Source organism: Gossypium hirsutum, chromosome A07, assembly GCF_007990345.1.
Source record: "Gossypium hirsutum isolate 1008001.06 chromosome A07, Gossypium_hirsutum_v2.1, whole genome shotgun sequence".
Taxonomy (NCBI): Eukaryota; Viridiplantae; Streptophyta; class Magnoliopsida; order Malvales; family Malvaceae; genus Gossypium; species Gossypium hirsutum.
The window spans coordinates 6,913,618-6,933,468 of record NC_053430.1 but is presented as its reverse complement, the minus strand read 5'-3'; the positions used below and the strand labels follow the sequence as shown (position 1 = coordinate 6,933,468).

Sequence of the window (19,851 nt, the reverse complement as noted above, 5' to 3'; positions counted from 1 at the left end):
TTTATTTACTTATTTAATGAGATCTTCAAATTTAATTTTAAAAAAAAAGAAAGAAATTATGCTCAACGTTGATTTAGTTTTTATAAAATAATATATACAGCTAATAATTTTAAATTTTAATTATTATTAATATTATTTTAGTCCAAACGTAATCTAAATGATTTAATAGTTTTCGTTATTAGTTATTATATTTTTAATCGTTTGATAAAGTGCTACGCAGTAAACATAAAGCCAACAAATAAAGAAAAAAAATAAATAAATAGGTTAAAATATATTATTAGTCGTTATATTTGTATAGAATTTGAGATGTTTTCATTATTTCATCCACGACATTTATTATTAATAATTAGTTCTTTAATTTTTAAAAACTGCCTTGGCATGAAAATTGATTAATATAATTTAAATATATTAAAAAGACATTCGCATTAGTTTCATCTCATGAAGATTTTATTTCTTTCAAGAAACATTATTCAAAATTTTAAATAATATTATATGTTAATATTTTTTTATTCCACGAGTAAATTTTAAAAATTGTCATGTATTTTAAAATTTTAAAAATTGTCATGTATTTTATTTTTTAAAATATTTATTTTTTAATAAAAAATTTATCAGCCCATTGACCTTTCTGGTTAAGTCTAAAAATTTTACAAACAACGGATATTATTTATATGTTTTGTTTTCTTATATTTATTGCATATGAATTAATAAATTTTATGGTTTTAGAAATGTTTTCAAATTTTATTAGTGCAAAACGTAATAATTCTTATTGATAATACGTAATAAAATATTTTCATAAAAATGTATGTTTATATTTATATTAAGTCATTGAGTTAATGTATGAATCAACAATTTAGTTAAAATATTATTAAAATATCTTTTTATATACAAAATAAACGAGTTACTATTAAAGCCTTTTCACGATTTTATACAATAATAAAATAATTCATGGTAAATTTTGAACTCATGATTAAATAAGTTTTTTATTTAGATAAACCAAAGCCTATTGTCAATGTTCGCCACTATAATAAGATTATATGTGCTCACATATATATATGGTTCTATAATTTAGATAAACCATTAGATAGAGAATGATTAATGAGTTCCCTCCTCAAGATCTTCCCTGCCGGAGTTTTCGGTATTGAATTTATAAAAGCAACTCGTCGGATCTTCTTGTACGGTGCAACCTGCAAATGTCGAAAAATCAGCTCCGGCATCACAGTTTTGCCTAAAGAAAAAAGAAACATATTATCTGTGGTGGTGTTTTAGAAACATGCTTGTTTTGCAATGAAATCCATGACTTGTGCCTGTGTAATGTTACTTCCAGGGTTCCTGACTACATATGCCATGGGAATCTGCCCTGCTTCTTCATCCGGGTACCTGATCAATCGATGTGAGATTTATGATACTGAGTTAAAGAACACGTGATAATATATATATAAAAAAAAAAAAGAGTACGTACGGAATCACCGCAGCATCAACAATTTCTGGATGGGAATGAAGTAAATGTTCCAATTCAGCTGGAGGGACCTGCATTTTGGTTTTCCATACAATGACGTTGATTGTATTGTCCAAAAAGGTTTAAAAACCAACGAGTCCAACCAATTTCTTTGTCATTTCTAGTCGGTTTTTAATCAATTGAATCGAGAATATATCTGTACCAGACACTCGTACTCAAGTTAGGGGAAAGGGAGGAAGGCAAGCACTGACTCCCCTAAAATGGGAGTTGCTACTTTTGATCTCAAAATTCATAAAATCCTAGATGGTAAAATTATAATTTGGTCTTTTAAAAATGCTAAAATTTTGATTCAGGGTAAAATTGTATTTTAACTATTAAAAAATAATTTAATCTCGAGTCCTTTGAAAAAAAATAATGAGCCAGACTCCAAATCTTGAATCCAAAATTCATAAAATCTTAAATTAATATATGGTAAAATTATAGTTTTATCCTTAGAATGTTAGAATTTCGATTTAATCCTTTTCAAAATCATAAAATTATAATCCAATATAAGGATGAAATTTTAATAAAAAAAACCTCGAGCTCCTCTAAATTAATTTCTAGTTTCCCCTTTGAGGTTAAGTAACCTAAGCTGTAAAGTAAATGATGATTTACCTGATAGGCTTTGTATTTGATCAATTCTTTCAACCTATCAACAACGTAGAGAAACCCTTCAGAATCAAAATAACAAATGTCACCAGTTTTTAACCACCCTTCTGAGTCCAAGGTTTCTGCTGTTGCCTTCTCATCACCTACATAACCTATACTATATATATTCACAGGTGAATTTTATAAAATGTCGAAAGATTAAGGCTGTGTTTTATTGAGTAAAAAAACTAGAGAGATGAAAGGAGAGAGGGGAAAAGTAGAAGAAATAAAACAAAATTTTGAGTTTATTTAGTAGTAAAGAAAAATGAGAAGAAAGACAATAAGAGATATGATTATTTTTCGTCATAATGTATCAAAATTAGTCTTTCCAATTTGAAATGACGAGGGAAGAAAAAATAAGAAAAATATTATGTTAATTTAAAATCATTCATTTTTTGTATGTTTTATTTCCTTTACTTTAAATTTTCAATTTTACTGAGCAATGAATGGAAAGAAAATTATTATCTTCTAAATTTTCCAATATTGACTACCAAACATACTTATGAAAATGAAAAATTATATTTTTCAATCTTTTCAAGTTTCTATACATTAGTAAAGCCTAAAATCTATGTCATTTTGCTCATTTATAATTGGCTTTGATGTATCACATTTATCTTAGCCTTCTTCGACAATTCATTCATGTTAATGGAGTGTGAGTTGTAAATTTATATATATATATATATAACATATTTATTCTAAATTTCAAATGGGCCTTCAGATTTGAATGAATAACTTAATCTATGAACAGTTCTACTCACACACCACAAACAAGACTTAGGTTTGATAGGAACAAATTACTGCTAACTCAAATATCATAAACAAAATTGCCTTTTATGATTCAAACCTACCATATGAATTTTTGAAGTTAATACCCAATACCAGTAGACCAACTAGGGAAGTTCCTCTTCACTCAACTATCAGCCCAACATAATTAAATAAACTTATAGGCCAAAGGCCCAAAGCTTTTAAAAAGAAAAAAGAAACTTATAGGCCTTGAGATGATAAGTTTTGATCACACAAATTAGGCAACCACCAAACTTTATTGACAAAGTGAAACCTAACTCCCTCTTAGAAACCGGTAATTAATGTGGGTTTCAATTCCCAAGCACACAATTCTGGCAGCACATTTCCCTCTTTAAACAATACCTCTTTTCCCCCTATAATAAATCTAAATTATTCAGATTTTGTTGTAAGTTCATATACAAGTTTATTGCCATATCCATATATTTAACTAAGACTTTATAGATATCGAATAAAAATAAATAAGATAGAACGATACCTTTCATGACTGTTGGGCCTCTCAACCATAGTTCTCCTCTCTGCCCAGGAGGCAATGCTTCACCAGTTTCAGGATCAACTATCTTGCCTTCCATGTTTTCAGCAAGGCGGCCAACCGAACCGTACCGACCTGCCTCCTCAGGCCCTATTGCCCTGGTTGCTCCGCCGCTGGTCTCAGTCAGCCCATACCCCTTAGCACATCAAAATCAACAGTAACAATACTGTTAACATTCACCCAAACAAGATTGTACTGATTTAAATTTGACATCAATCTACTTTTGCACCCAAAAGCCCAGCATCTAAATTCTTTTGAACCAAAGTAACATGAAAAGCATAGACAATTACACTCTATTAACTGAATTCGGGTGAATATATACCGAATATGAACATAATCATTATTATATATAGTTATATATAGGGGTTAAATAGGTATTTGAGTCCTGAACTTGACAATTACTCTTATATTGAGGCCTATTTATTTTTATCTTCCTAAACTTGATAATTGTTCCTGTATTTGGCTGAATTTTTTTTTGTCCAAATTAATCCCTAAACTTAACAATTTTTTTATATTAAAGTTTGAATTTATTTTTTCTAAATTAATCCCTAATATCTCCTTAAAAACCCTAAAATTTAGACCTTAGTGAAAACAACTATTTAGTTTAGGCCTTAATTTAAAAATACTTACCAACTTCAAGGATTAACCTGAAAAAAATTAACCCCAACGTCAGAGTAGTTTAGGCCTAGATGGTGAATAATATGACGAGGAGATTATCAATAAAGTGATTTTAATTTAGGTTAAAATGTGGCATTAAGTTCTTTTTAGTTTTTAAAAGTTAAGAATTTAGTATCTATATTTTTATTATATGGAATTTAATTTTTTTAACTTTTAAATTTTAGATTTCACTATTAATAATTTTAATAGTATTCTAAAACCTGAAAAGTAAGATTAAATTTCATTAGATAGAAGTAAAGGGACCTTTAAATTTTTATTTTTATTTTTAATACAGGACTGAGGAAACTGAACTTGGTTCTCTTTAATTTATTATGTTAAGCCGGCAAAGTAGAAAGAGATGTGAACAGTATTAGTGTACTAATTCTTACTTGAATAAGTTCTACGGTGGGGAATTTCTCTTTGAACCGCTCAGAAACCTCCTTACCAAGCGGAGCGCCACCGGACCCTAGCAGCATAAGCGAGCTGAGGTCATACTTCTTAGTCAATTCCGATTTAGTAAACGCCACCACAAGCGGCGGAGAAACTGGCATATAAGTTATTTTATACTTCTCAATGGATCTCAACATTCCCTCAAATTCAAATCTGTCCGTGAAAACCACCGTTTCGCCCATTGAAAATGCCCTCGCTAACAAAAAGAACCCAAACACGTGAAATAAAGGCACAGTGAAAAACGACACTGGGTGCGGTTCCTCCTGTTCCTGAGGGGTTTTTCGTAGGTGATAATACCCAGCAACCAACGCGATTATGTTGAGGTGACTCAGCAGTACGCCTTTGACTAGTCCGGTTGTCCCGGAAGAATAAAGGATAGCTGCCGTGTCGTGCTGACTCACCTTCACACTATCGAAGACCTCGTTACCGATGTTTGGTTGAGTTAAGAAAGAGAGGAACTCCGGCGAGTCGACTAGGACTGTTCCAAGTTTGAGAGATGGAAGCTTGGAAGATGTCTTCGAAGTAGCGAATGCAATAACGGGCTTACTGAGTTGGACCTGGTGAGTAATCTCCGACTCCGAACCGTGTGGGTTGGCTGGAGAAACAACGATTCCTAATGACATAAGAGCGAAGTAAAGCGAAGGGACGTGAAACGACGGAGGGGAGAGAATGAATGCTACCTCGTTTCGTGAGAGGGAATATTTCTTCTTCAATGAGTAAGCGAGGGAATAGATTTGAGCAATGAATTGGGAGTAAGAAAGGGAATTGCCGTTAGCAGCATCGACGATGAAAATGGTGTCGCCACCGGCGGTGGCGGAGGTGTGGTAAGAGCTGTGGAAGAGGGAGAGGGCATATTGAGGGAGGGAAAGAGGCTGAGAAGGTGGCGGGAGAGGGACGTGTGGTCTGAGACTGTGGAAAGTTTTCGTTTGAGAAGAGAAACCGGTGTTTGGATCTACCGCCGGACGGCGGTGATTGGCTGCTGTTTCCGCCATGTGAACTTTTTACTTTTTCAAGTGAATATGATTTGCAGTGAGCTTTAATTAGGCTTTTGGATTTTTTTCAAACTTTTTTTTCATCAGTTTTATCGACGGATTCAATTTCAGGGTTTAATTATCCCTTCAATCCCTGTGCTCTTCATACTCTTGAAATTTAGTCTCTATATTTTTATTTTTAAAATTTTAATCCCTTTATTTGGTCTAATTTTGAAAAATAAATTTCAGTTGATAAAATGTAAATAGATTTCTATTAAATATAAAATTTGGATATGTTGTATTTGATATTCAAATAAATTTTAATTTAAAAATTAAAATTTAATTGATAAGATTATCATCAATTGACTTCTATCAATTTTAAATATATGTTATCAATTAAAGTTTAATTTTTAAATCAAATAATATGCTAAGCAGTTGAAATTTAAAATAAAAAGATTAACTTTAAATCATTTGAAGAGCACATAAATTGAGGGTATAATTAGAACACAATGATTTCTCAATTTTTATCAATCAGACGGTAAAATTTTTTGGGAATAAATTTGATTTTTGTTGAGAGGAGACTGACTCTTCACAGATAAATATTCTAAGTGCCATTTTTTTAGAAACTAAAGATGTAAGGCTCGATCTGATAAGGTGTTCACACTTTGTAAATCTTACTTCTGGCTCAAGCTTTTGACAGGGTCTATAGCCAATTTGTGGACAATGCCGACTAGTTGAGAAGCCCATCGACTCTAAACATAGATACTTGCAAGACTTTCCTGGAAGAAGTCGGCCTCCTCTCAACATTATTAATAAATTATAATTTATGTACCAAATCAAAACTTTTGAAAAATTGCAAGTGAATTTTAAGATAAAATATTATTTTTATTATTTTTATCATTTTTTGGTATTTTTTATTGCAAAAGTCAAGCAAATATTTAAAAACCATGCTAATTATTTATGACTGAATCCATAATTAAGTAGCATCCATTTAATTATAGATTGATAAAAAAAACGTTTAAGAATTATTATAAAAAATTTTAAAATAAAAATATACGAATGCAATTAAATAGTAGCTATTAAAATACATTTTCTTTTAACATTTCTCAAAATATAATTTTTATTTAATTTATCATCCACCCAATGTTCTATCCAATTTAACTTCTTTTCATTTTCTATCCGAGCTTTGTCGAACAATAATACAAAGTATATGGCTTAACCTTTATGATTGAATCTTAATTAACATCAATTAAATTATAAATAAATAAAAATATTTAAAATTTACTATTTAATTTTAAATTATAACTATTCATTTAAAATTGACATATTTTAAAGAAATATTTTTCACATTTTACAAAATATAACTTTTATTTACATTTTTCATGTTCTACTTCTATCATCTTCTAGTTTATTAAAATATTTTTTATATATAAAATAAAAAATATAATGAAAAATTTATGTGGTTTATAACTTTGTCATTTTATTATTATTATTTTTTAGGTACACTAAATTTTTTAAAAAGGGTTGTAATGTGTTTTTAACGAGAATATTAACTAAATAAATTTTAAATATGACAGTTCTCACGTGTTTTGTTTTGAACATTTTATTTTTTTAATATTTGTATAAAATTTAAATTATTTTACTATCATATAAACTTTTGTATAAAATTGTTATGAACTTTTTATATTGTTTATTTTTTTATATTATCTTGATCCTTGGTTAAAAAGAAACCATTACGTTGTAATTATTAAAACAAAAACATAAATAATTAGAAAATACCTGCACCAATAACACGCCGGGGAACTTCTCATTGAACCGCATAGCAATGTCCTTCCCAAGCGGGGCGCCGCCACAGCCAAGCCCTTGAAGGGAGCTCAAGTCGTATTTTTTTGTCAAGTCCGATTTAACAAACGCCACCGCAAGCGGCGGCGACACCGGCATGCCTGTAACCTTGTACTTCTCAACTGCTCTTAACATTTCTTCGAAATCAAACCTTTCCACCAAAACGACTGTATTACCTAACAGAACCACCGCCAACAACATAAAGAAACCAAACACGTGGAACAAAGGCACCGTGAAAAACGTCACCGACCGCGGCCGCTTCTCGTTACCTTGGCCTTGGTTCGTGTTTTGGTGATGAATCACCGCCATCATTGCGATTAGGTTTCGGTGAGTTATCATCACGCCTTTGACTCGGCCGGTGGTTCCTGAAGAATACAATATCGCAGCAGTGTCGGACTGGTTAACCTTTACACTTTTTGTGAGGCCGTTAACGATATTGGATTGAGTTAACAAGGAGAGAAACTCGGGAGAGTCGAGGAGAATAGTTCCGTGTGTAAGAGAAGGAATTTTATGAGAGGTTTCTGAAGTAACGAAGGCAACAACTGGTTTACTGAGTTGGATCTGGTGAGCAATTTCCGACTTGGAACTGAGTGGATTTGCAGGAGAAACGACGATTCCTAACGATAACAAAGCGAAGTAAACCACGGGGACATGAATCGAAGGCGGTGAAAGGATGAAAGCGACGTCGTGTTGGGAAAGAGAGTAACGTTGTTGCAGAGAGTAAGCAAGGGAACGGACTTGAGAAACTAATTGGGAGTAAGACAGCGCCTCTCCGGTGGTTGTGTTGACGGAGAAAGTGGTGGCACCGTCGGTGAAAGTACTGTTGAAAATTGAGAAACAAAATTCGGCGGCGGAAAGCGGTTGACTGATTGGCGGCAAAGGGATGGTCGGTGTAAGGCAATTGTAAATTCCGGTCTGGCGACAAAATCCGGTTGTCGGATCTATTAAACGGTTTGGTTACCTTTCCGAAGTTGAAATGAAAGCTGACTTGAAATTCTTTTGGGAGATTTATATTAGGATTTAGTGTATGTGGATGCAATGATTTTAAAATAGTATGGATTCAAAATTGGCTGAAACAGGCTATTTGTGTTTGTTTTGGTTTGAATGTGTTATAAATTTTTATATTTTTCTTGAAATTTATTTTCTTTTATTTTTATCTAAGAAATTTAGTATTTATTAATTTGGTAAACGCTGTTAAATTTATTCTATTAAATTTAAATTAGTTACAATGTTAATTTTTATGTATGAGTACTAGGTAAGTAACTTTTTTATTTTAAAATGTTACACTAATAGAATATTTTTAATTATGTTAGTAATTTAACTTAAATTTTAAAATTTTAAAAATTAATTTCCTTAAAGCAAATATAAAAAAACTAGAATTTTATATATGCAAAAGTAAAAATACTTAAAAGAATATTTTAACCTTTTATGTTTTTCTTTTGATTGCTATTTACCTATGAAATCTGATTCTTTTTATACTGTTTATTACCCATACTTGAATGTAATTGAGGTGAAAATTATTTAATTAAATTTATTATGGTTTAAGTTAAAAGATATTTTAATTATCATTTTATTTATTATAATAATTGATTTTGATTATAATTGTACCAATGTATTCATTATAATTTTAATCCGTTTCTATATTATCTTTCTTATTTTTTATTATAATTATACAAATCTATTAATTATAATGATGATGACTTAAAAAGATAATTTGATAATTTTAGACGTAAATAAAAGTAAAATTATAATTTGATAATTTTAGACGTAAATAAAAGTAAAATATATTTAGTAATTGAAAGTACCGCAAAAAGGTTCATTTTAATTTTTAGTGTAAGTTATGAAAGTAATCACTTTTGTTTATATCATGTTACATTTTAATTATGTTTAAAATGTTACATTTTAATCACTATGCGTTAATTATCGTTAACGGTGTAATAGTAAACTGGTTTGACATATTAAATCATCATTTCAAAGAAAAATTTTAAGTTAAATTATACAATTAATCCTCATATTTTTTCGTTTTGAGCAATTTATGTTTTTCTTTTATGTTCTTTTAACTTTCTTTTTTTTTTCTTTATTTTTCATTCTCTTCTGCTTCTCCCTCTATTCTTCTTCATTTTTCATCTCTTTTAACGTAAAAAATTTAAAATACTTAAAACGAAAAAAAAATATAGAGATCAATTATATAATTCAACCTAAAATTTTTGTTTGAAATGATGCTTTAACGTGCCACATCAGCTTTTGAAATGATGCTTTAACGTGCCACATCAGCTTACCGTTACACCGTTAATGACAATTAATGCTCAGTGCTAAAATGTTATAACATGATAATGTAAGTGACTAAAACGTAATATTTTAAACATAAGTGACTAAAATGTTACCTGAGATAACCAAAAGTGATTATTTTGATAGTTTACTCTAACCTTTGATTAAAAAATTCAATTGATTTAATGTTTCTAAGAAAAAAAAAGATAAATTAGTAAATAAAAAAATTGATATAAAAATTATGGTATTGGTTGAAAGGGTAAAGTTGTGATAGAAATTAGGTAAAAGTACTATAAAGACCCTTATACTGAGAGTTAGATTGTATTTTGTCCTCTTTACTCAAAAAATAGACAAAATCAAAGAGAAAGTTGGTTATTCCATCAAAAAATTTATTCATTTTTGCTATTAAAAATTGGTCTATATATATATGTCAACATGAGGTACATATGGCATGTCACGTGTCATTATCTGATTATTTTATCAACCACGTCATTTTTTAACAGTATAAATAGATAAAACTTTTAACAAAAAGAACCAATTTATCAATTTATTAAATAAATGGACAAAATGCAATTTGACTACTAGTGTAGAGGCCTCCATAATACTTTTACCGTGAAGATTATAATATTTTGGGTTCAAATTTCATAATTCACTTTATAAATATAAATAATATTTATTATTTTTATAATAAAAAATGAATTTTTGGTGATTTTATAATTAAATTAGTCCTGATTAACGAGTAACACAAATTCAATCAAACTCTCTACAATAGTATAAATGATATTCAAATCAAATGAGAAAATGTGATTAAATATATTTTAGTTGTCAAAAATCTAGTACTTGGATGAAAGAAAATGTAAAACATACTGGATTATGGCAAGACGATGATTTTTTTTTATACCAAATATATTAATAGAAAAGTTAAATTAAAAATAAATGTAAGATTGAGATTTTAGACATTATGGTGGCTTTGTATAAATTTAATCGTAATAATATTTCAACTCAAAATACTATAAGTGATAAATAATTAATTTCATCATGGTGATCAAGATATTAATTAATTTTTATGTTAATTTTTAATAAATATGTTTATTACATAATTTTTTTAAGTAAAATGTAATCAACTTTAAAAAGTTATAAAATAGTTATAAAATAATCACTAACTATTTGAAAGTTTTAAGTCAAATAGTTATTAAACTTGCTACTATATAACATTTTCTGTTCACATTGTTTGCACTAATCGAAAGTTCTCATTTTTTTTCTTTTTTATAGTTAAGTTTTATTTTTTATGAAATAACTTTAGACGTCACAGATATATGAACCAAAATCAAAATACTTTTTTTCTACAATCTTCAACACTAATTGTCAAATCTACTTGGAGCTAAAGCATGTCAATAAGTACTAATGGATCATACTAGTTACTGAATCATCGCTTATAGCTTGTTAATTGACTTTTAAAAAAAACTTTAATAGCTGAATAATTTAAATCAAAGTTTTCAAATAATTAAATGATTTAAATAAAAAAATTAAAATAATTCATTAAAATAATTCAATGATATTTTATAATTTTAATTTTTTAAAATTGGAGGAATGAAACATAAACTTCTATGTAGCGCCATAAATCTGGTATCATTTATTTATATTAGTATTGACCGTTTCATTAAATTATTAATTAAGAGGCAAGGGATTGGCCGGTTTTCTGGACGCTAATGCCTGTAATGGTACGCGGGCACGGGAATGGCCACATGCATATATATATATATAAGGTGGGTGTAAAGCAGAAGCCGACAAACATCCATTTTTTTTTCTGAGAAAAAACAAAAAATCCGGACATTTTAATCTAAGAATCATATGATTCTAATTGATTTGTTTTAATCTTTAACTAGTATAGTTTTGAGTTAATTAATTTTAGACTAAATTATAAAATTACAATATGCTACAAATTTTGTACTATTTATATATTTAGAATTTAATTTTTATATTTTTATTCAAGTTCAGTTATTAACATTATTAAAATTATTCTGTTAAATTTATTGGTGTGATATTCTAAAATAAAATAAAAATCATTGTCACATGACAAAAAAATAGTTTCGTAATGGTCCTAAATTAACAGATAATTTTAATAATATTAACAATTTCTAAAATTTATGCCAATATTTTAATCAAAATAAAATATTTACACTAACTAATAATATATTCACTCCTTCCCCCTTTTCGTATCCACTTATTACCTCTTCCAATACCCTAATCCATCTCAATTACTCTTAAAACTTACCATGACACTTTGTAAGCATTTATTTTTAAAATTATTTATAAAAAGTTGAAAATGTTATTTTCATTTTTATTTTTTCATGCATTATATCTTATTTTTATTGTGATTGTTGACATGTTATATGTCACTGTATCTATTAGGAGGTTAAAAAAGTTTATATATATACACTTCAGTATTATAGTGAATTAGTGTTTTGATTCTACTAAGAAATTTTGATGTTATTTTTTCATTATCAAAATGTTATAATATGTTGCTTTTATTGACATTTTTGAAATGTTATGTGTTATTATACTAATTATGATGTTAGTATTTTCCTAATATTTTCATTACTTTTTTTTTGGGAACAGCAACATTAATATAATGAATGGAGATTAAGATTCAATCAAAATTTCCAGGGTAGCTAATTTGCAATTTAAAAAGCACATTTAAGAATTTATTTTCCAATATTTTCATAAAAGAACAATGTTTTAATAAAAATCTCATTTTAAATAAATATTTAAGAAAGTTATATATATATAAGATTTTGTCACTCTCGTGTGAGTAAAATATATTTTATATTAATTTTTTAAAATTTATTCAATCATGAAATAAATGGAGTGATAATGAGGTTTTAAAATGCTTGCGTTCTTGATTTATAATTTATAATTTTTTATTTAAAAATAATATAAAAATACCATTACTATAATGCTTTAAAATATTTATAGTGTAATTTGGAACATTAAAAATTTTTGTTTTCAATTTTATTTATTTAATGAGATCGTCAAATTTAATTTTAAAAAGATTAAATTATTATTGTCATTATTTTAGTCCAAACTTAATCTAAATGGTTTAATAATTTTCATTTTTTTGTTATTATATTTTTAATCGTTAGATAAAGTGCTACGTAGTGAACATAAAGCCAAGAAATAAACAAATAAGTAAATAAAAAGGTTAAAATATGTTATTAGTCCTTATATTTGTAACAAATTCAATATTTAATCTTTACACTTTAAGAATTAAAAATTCAATATTTTTAAATTCAATTATTATAACAGTTGGTAATTTCTATTAAAATTTATCAACTTATAATATTTATTTCCTGCCAATCATTCGTCATATCAAATGAGGCAAGCCAAATTTAAAATTGAGAAATTTTGATAAAAAGTATTTAAAATTTTAATGATTAAGTTATCTTATTTTTTTTAAAGTATAGGGATTAAATCTCAAACTAAAAGCATATTTTAACCAAATAAAAGGTACCTGCGCCAATAGCACATTGGGGAACTTCTTCCTGAATCGCTGAGCCATTTCCTCTCCAAGCGACGCGCCACCGCAGCCAAGTCTTTGAAGCGAGCTTAAGTTGTACTTTTTTGTCAAACCCGATTTAACAAAAGCCACCACAACCGGCGGCGACACTGGCATGGCTGTAACCTTGTACTTTTCAACTGCTCTTAGCATTTCTTCGAAATCAAATCTCTCTACCAAAACCACTGTACTCGCTGACAAAACCATCCCCAACAACATAAAGAAACCGAAAGCGTGGAACAAAGGCACGGTGAAAAACGTCACCGGTCGCCACGGCGGCATACCGTTATCTTTGCCTTGATCCATGTTATAGCGATGAATAATCGCCAAAATTCCGATTAGGTTTCGGTGAGTCACCATCACGCCTTTGACTCGGCCGGTGGTTCCCGAAGAATACAATATCGCTGCCGTGTCGGACTGGTTTACCTTCACGCTTTTAATGATGTTATCGATATTGGACTCAGTTAACATGGAGAGAAACTCGGGCGAGTCGAGGAGTATGGTTCCGTGTTTAAGAAAAGGGATTTTATGGAAGGCTTTTGAAGTAGCGAAGGCAATAACGGATTTACTGAGTTGGATCTGGTAAGCGATTTCCGAGTTGGAACTGAGTGGATTTGAGGGAGAAACGATGATTCCCAAAGACAGCAAGGCGAAGTAAACAACGGGAATATGAATCGAAGGCGGTGAGACAACGAAAGCGACGTCGTTTTGGGAAAGAGAGTAACGCTGCTGTAGAGAGTAAGCTAGGGAACGTACTTGAGAAACGAATTGAGAGTGAGATAGCGATTCGCCGGCGGTTTCATTGACGACGAAAGTGGTGGAGCCGTCAGTGGAAGTCCGCTGGAAAAGGGAGAGACAAAATTCGGCCACGGAAAGCGGTTGATTGATTGGCGGCAAAGGGAGGGGCCGTCTAAGGCTACTGTAAGTTCCGGTTTGGTGACAGAATCCGGTTTTCGGATCCATTAAACGTTTGGGATCCGTTTCGGCCATGGAAATTGAGATGTAAGCTGACTGTAACTTTATGGGGATTTATATTAGGATTTGACAGTTGACAGACTTTGATGTAATTTATGACGTGTATTACACTACCAATTTTGGATTATTGTTTAGTAATTGTTTCCATTTTAATGTAACGGCGTTGAAAATAGTTTTTCTAGGTTAAATTCTACTATTAGTCCCTGCACTTTGTGAAAGTTATGGATTTAATCTTTGTACTTTAATTTGATTAATTTAGTCCCCATAATTTTCAAATTGGTCAATTTTAGTCCCTTTATTTTTTGAATTTTAAATTTTTACTCCTAGCCTAAACAGTAGCAGTTAAATTCATTTAGTTAGCTTCAATTAATAGTTATGCATTATATGTACAGTTATTGATTTAATCCATATTCTACAATTGTATCATTTTAAAATCCTTATATTTTTCGAATTTTGAAATTTCAATCTTGATAATCTATTGCATATATAATGATATGTTTACCATATCAGATTTTGGAAATAGAATAACTTAACTTATGAATTTAACAGTTATCATTTGGTAGTAATTGTAATTTTAAATTTTGAAATGTACACGGACTAATAACAAAATTTAACCTTTTTTTATAATATCCATTTTTATTTTGTTCACTAATTTATATATGTATATGTATATATATATAAATATAATTTTATCATTAATATTGAATATATATAATTTTATCATTAACATTTTCAATACTTGATATTTTGTTTTCTCAATTGTTAAGGCATTAATGAAATGTTTTCTTTTAAGGGTATTGTTAATAAATGTTGATATAACTTTTTTTTATTGGTATAATAATAAATTTAATTTATATATTTTACGTATTTTATTAATTTAATTTTAATTTCAAAAAATAATAAATATTTAAAAATTATTAAATATTATAAAAATCATAAAAATGTTATAAAGAATAAGAACCAAATTTAAACAAAAAAATTATAAAATCATAAAATCATAAAAATTCAAAAAAAATATTTTGATAATTCATATATTTGAATATTTTAAAATCAAAATCAAATTGATAAAATATGTAAAATTTGAAGACCAAATCTATGGTTATACTAATAAAAAAAGAAAACATTAGCGTTTGATTAACTATTTAATGGATAAGTGACCAAAATATGAAATGTTGAAAATATTAGTGATGAAATTGAAAATTTTTGTAATTAGATGGCCTAAAATAAAAACACTCTAATAATTAGATAACTACGTGTGTAGACTTTACTTTTTTTTATAATTTCTACCTATACTTGTATTATGTCATTAATTAAGTTGATGTCACGAGTAAATTAGATATCAACTCAATTGAGAAATTATTAAAGTACCTTTATACGCAAAGCAAGTTATATTATGAGGTATGTTTGTCTTTTATATATATATATTTATATAAAATCAATAAAAATTGAATCATAATTAAGATTTTGAACTCATGACACAATGGATTTTAATTATTTAACTTTATCATTTTAACAAAAAAATCATTTAATTTTTATATAAACTTTTAATAAATATATTTAGGGATAAATCTCAATATATAGATAAAAATTTGGTTTAATATGCAATACATATATGAACTTTGATTTTGTGTAATTTTATACCTTAAATTATGATTTGATTCAATTCTCATAAATTGTTAACACAATTATTAATATATTGTTTTTTAAAGTTTATATATTGTGTACACAAATAATTTTATTTATTTATTATAAAAACAAATTAATGTATTTATTTAAAAAAAACTTCATGTAGCAATTATATATTAGATAAAAATTTATATATAGTTTTGAGATTTATTTCGTATATTTATTACATAAATTTTTAAACTCATAATGTGAGTGTGATGTAATTTAATATTTATAACATTTGGAATAAATTGTAAAAAAGTTCTATTTAATGGGTTCGGTTAAAAAAAGATAATTTAATTTTTTAAAAATAATAAAAATTTAATTGATAATTAACAATTTATGACGTCTAATCAAAAATGGATGAAAAGTTATGAATTTAATTACATAAATAGTATTAAGTTGTAAATTATTAGATAAATTATAAAAATAGATCCTTTTGTTTGCTCCAGTTTTCATTTTAGTCATTTATGTTTGAAATTTTATATTTTAGTCACTTACGTTATCGTTTTATTACAAAGTAGTCACTTTACCGTTAAGCTTCATTACTCCCTAATCCCACGTGACAGTCCAAATGAGTTTTAAATGTCAACTTGAATTTTCAATTGGGATGAAAATAGCTTTTTCAGTCAATATGGAAAATAAGACTAAAAGAAAAATAAGACGCACAGTTTTCTTTTTTCTAATTCAATGTGTAATTAATTTAAAATTTTTAATTAATTAAATTTATAAAATTAAAAATCTATTTCCATTCATTTAGATATCCAAGATGGCATTTAAAACCCGTTTAGATTGCCATGTAGGATTGCTATTAGGGAGGTAATAGAATTTAGCAACAGAGTGACCACTACGTAAAAACAATAACATAAGTAATTAAAACGTAATATTTTAAACATAATTAATTAAAATATAATATAAAGTAAACAAAAATGACTATTTTATAATTTACCTTAAATTATTTATGAATATGAGTTTTTCTTATCGTGTTTTCGGTTTTTGCCAATGTGTTAAATAACATCACCCTAAATTTGCTCAAATATATATATATTTTAATTGATGGTGCCAATATATCATATAACATATAAATGAAAAGCTGATTTTGATTAAGCTGAAAACCAAGACAAGACTAATATTGCTTCTGCCCGTTGTTATTTCTTATTCCTAAAAAAGAGTGAAATTACCCATTGATACACTCCACTTATGGGAAGGCACATATATACGACTTTTATCATATTTTAATTAGGATAAATTATTAAAATATTTTTTTAAGGTTACATTTTAGATTTTAGTTGTTTATATTTAAAATATTACGTTTTAATTATTTACATTATTATATTGTAATATTTTAGTTACCGAATATTAATTGTCGTTAATAAATTGTCGTTAATAGTGTAACAATAAACTGACATCGCATGTTAAATCATTATTTCAAACGAAAATTTTAAATTAAATTATATAATTGATCCCTATATTCTTTTTCATTTTGAGCATTTTTTTTATGTTCTTTGAACTTTTTTTATTCTCTTTTCCTTCTCCCTCTATTTTTCTCTCATATATATTTCTTTTAACGTAATTTTTTTATATTTTCCATTTGTTAAAACTAATCCTTACATTTTTTTGAACAATTTAATTTTTATTTTATTTTTTTCTTCTTCTTCCAATTTATTTTTCTCTCTTCTTGTATTCTTCATTGCAAAAACATAATTTTTACCCACCAAATAAAACCAAGTCCTTGTTTCTTTCACATGATTTCTAAATTGAATTTCACTCAATTTTAAAACTAAAATTGGATCTAATTAATCGATATAAAAAATCATATTATTAATCTAAATATAAATTGAATTCTTTATATTCAAAACAATTTTTTTTCTATTTCAAAATTTTTACAAAAAACATGTAGATTATTCATTTCTTTTTCTTTTATTTTCCGAGGAATAAAATTAAGCAAACAATAAAATTGATCTAGATTTTATTGGATATTCCCAAGCAAGCTTGATTGGAAGCTGAGCATGAATAAACCGAAAAGAGAAAGGGAGTATGGATCTAAACTGGTTTGAGTAAAGTTGAAGGTAAGTTTCGTATGGTGATCGTTTTAATCATTGAGAGTGTAGAGCTTGCTTGAAAAATTCATGAAACAACGTAGTTTCGAGAGGGTGAGAATGTTGTAGGTAAGATAGATAAGATGGTTGTAGGGGTTGGTTAGGAGGCTTATGGACTGGCTCGGGAAACTTTGTTGAGGGTGGATTTCCATAAGTCACGACTGACAAGGTTTTCAATTGAGGCGAGTTTGTGGACAATGTAATTAAAATATTCAAATTAATTCGTTAAAGCGATAACGGACGATGAGAGTTTGTAATTATGGAGGTGAGAATATGTGAAACATATTATTTTGATTTCAACTTCCGTATTTTCTTTTTTCATAAACATAAAAGAAGTTTTAACAAATGTAAAATATAGAAACAAATATGTTAAAAGATATGAAGAAGGGAGGAAAACAGATGGAAAAGCAGAAGAGAATGAAAAATAAAGAATTTTTTTTTAAAGAATAAAAAATAAAAAATTAAATTGCTCAAAAAGACAAAATCTGAAGAATCAATTGTATAATTTAACCTAAAAATTTTATTTGAAATGATGATTTAACATGCGATGTCAGGTTACTGTTATATTATTTACAAAAATTAACAGCTTAGTAACTAAAATGTTATAATACATAACTAAAATATAATATTTTAAACATAAATAATTAAAATATAATATAATATAAATAAAATTGATTATTTTACTTAAGAAGAAAAGAAAGCTTTGGAATCTGCGCCTTACACATTAATCAAAGCCAGCTTCTTCTTTTTTTTTAATTTATCAAAACCGGTTTTTTATTATTTAATTAAGGAACACATTCCCAATTTAAAAAATATATTAAAAAATTTAAAGTGGCGCGGCTCTAAAAAATACTATAAATTGTATGTACGTAAATAATTTATATTATTCTCGTAATTAAAAATTTTATATTATTTTGATAAAAACTCTCAAATTCTTTCCCTCAAAAGCATAATATCAAATTAGAATAAAATATAGTGAAAATTTTCAAATTTAACTTAAAATATAACGGTAAATTTGTAAACTAACCCTTTTATATTGAATTTTACCTCTAAAATTTGATTTTTGATTGAATTTTACTATTCAATTTAATTTAAAAAAGATTTCTGAGAAAAAATTAATTAAAAATAATATTATAATTTAAAACTTAAAAATAATTAATTAATATGTCAAAAAAATAAATAAAAACATTTATTTATAAAAAGTAAACTTATTTTTTTATCATTTTTTTATTTTGAAGACATTTTTATTAAATAAAATATCTATGTTAATTATTATATTTTAATATTTATTAATTTATTTATTATTAGCTATTAAAATAAAATATTTGAAAAAAAATTCTTATCAAAATTTATTTTTAAATCATCAAAATTAATATTAATGACAAAATTTAGTAAATTTCAAAGTTTACTCTTAAAATTCAATGACATAAAAGTTGTGTAATAAATTTAATCATATTTTCAATGTATAATGACAATTATTAATCAAAATAAAATATAATGAGAAATTTCAACACTCACTAATAGTACGGTGGGAAATTTTCATTTTAATCTAAATATATAATATTTGTCAAATACAAATACTATATTAAATAAAAATAATACAATATTACATAAAAAATACCAAATTGAAGTATCAAATCATATTTTTTAGGGTAAACTATCAAAATAGTCACTTATGTTTGAAATATTACTTTTTAATCATTTACATTATAATGTTGCAACATTTTAATCATTGAGCGTTAATTGTCGTTAACGGTGTAACGATAAGATGATGTGGCACAGTAATCATTATTTCAAACAAAAAATTTAGATTAAATTATCTAATTGGTCCCTATATTTTTTTTTGTTTTGAGCAAATTTTTTTATGTTCTTTGAACTTTCTTTTTTTTTTC

General features: G+C 27.0%; 1 protein-coding gene across 8 annotated transcripts; it reads right to left on the bottom strand.

Annotated features, from left to right (window-relative positions):
• Positions 1–964: 964 nt before the first annotated feature.
• LOC121232052 (4-coumarate--CoA ligase-like 9) lies at positions 965–14,473 on the bottom strand. Of its 8 annotated transcripts, none has more exons than XM_041117416.1 (7): positions 13,176–14,473; positions 7,334–8,311; positions 3,423–3,612; positions 2,111–2,256; positions 1,460–1,527; positions 1,275–1,377; positions 965–1,184 (listed from the first exon to the last, which is right to left on the bottom strand). In XM_041117416.1, the coding sequence occupies exons 1-7, from the start codon at positions 14,208–14,210 to the stop codon at positions 1,059–1,061; spliced, it is 2,646 nt and encodes an 881-aa protein (XP_040973350.1). In that variant the 5' UTR covers positions 14,211–14,473; the 3' UTR covers positions 965–1,058. The 8 variants fall into 8 exon arrangements, 7 of the variants coding, with proteins under 7 accessions (XP_040973350.1, XP_040973351.1, XP_040973355.1 ...); XM_041117417.1 differs by having other exon boundaries at positions 2,111–2,247; XM_041117421.1 differs by lacking the exon at positions 7,334–8,311.
• Between the last annotated feature and the right edge of the window lie 5,378 nt (positions 14,474–19,851).

Bases quoted from the DNA above. Each gene is read 5' to 3' on its own strand.
- LOC121232052 (XM_041117416.1), bottom strand. From the start codon at position 14,210: ATGGCCGAAACGGATCCCAAACGTTTAATGGATCCGAAAACCGGATTC. The intron at 1,528-2,110 runs GTAAATCATCAT...ACCAAAATGCAG, and splicing joins TCAAATACAAAGCCTATCAG to GTCCCTCCAGCTGAATTGGA. The intron at 1,378-1,459 runs GTACGTACTCTT...TCGATTGATCAG, and splicing joins GTTGATGCTGCGGTGATTCC to GTACCCGGATGAAGAAGCAG.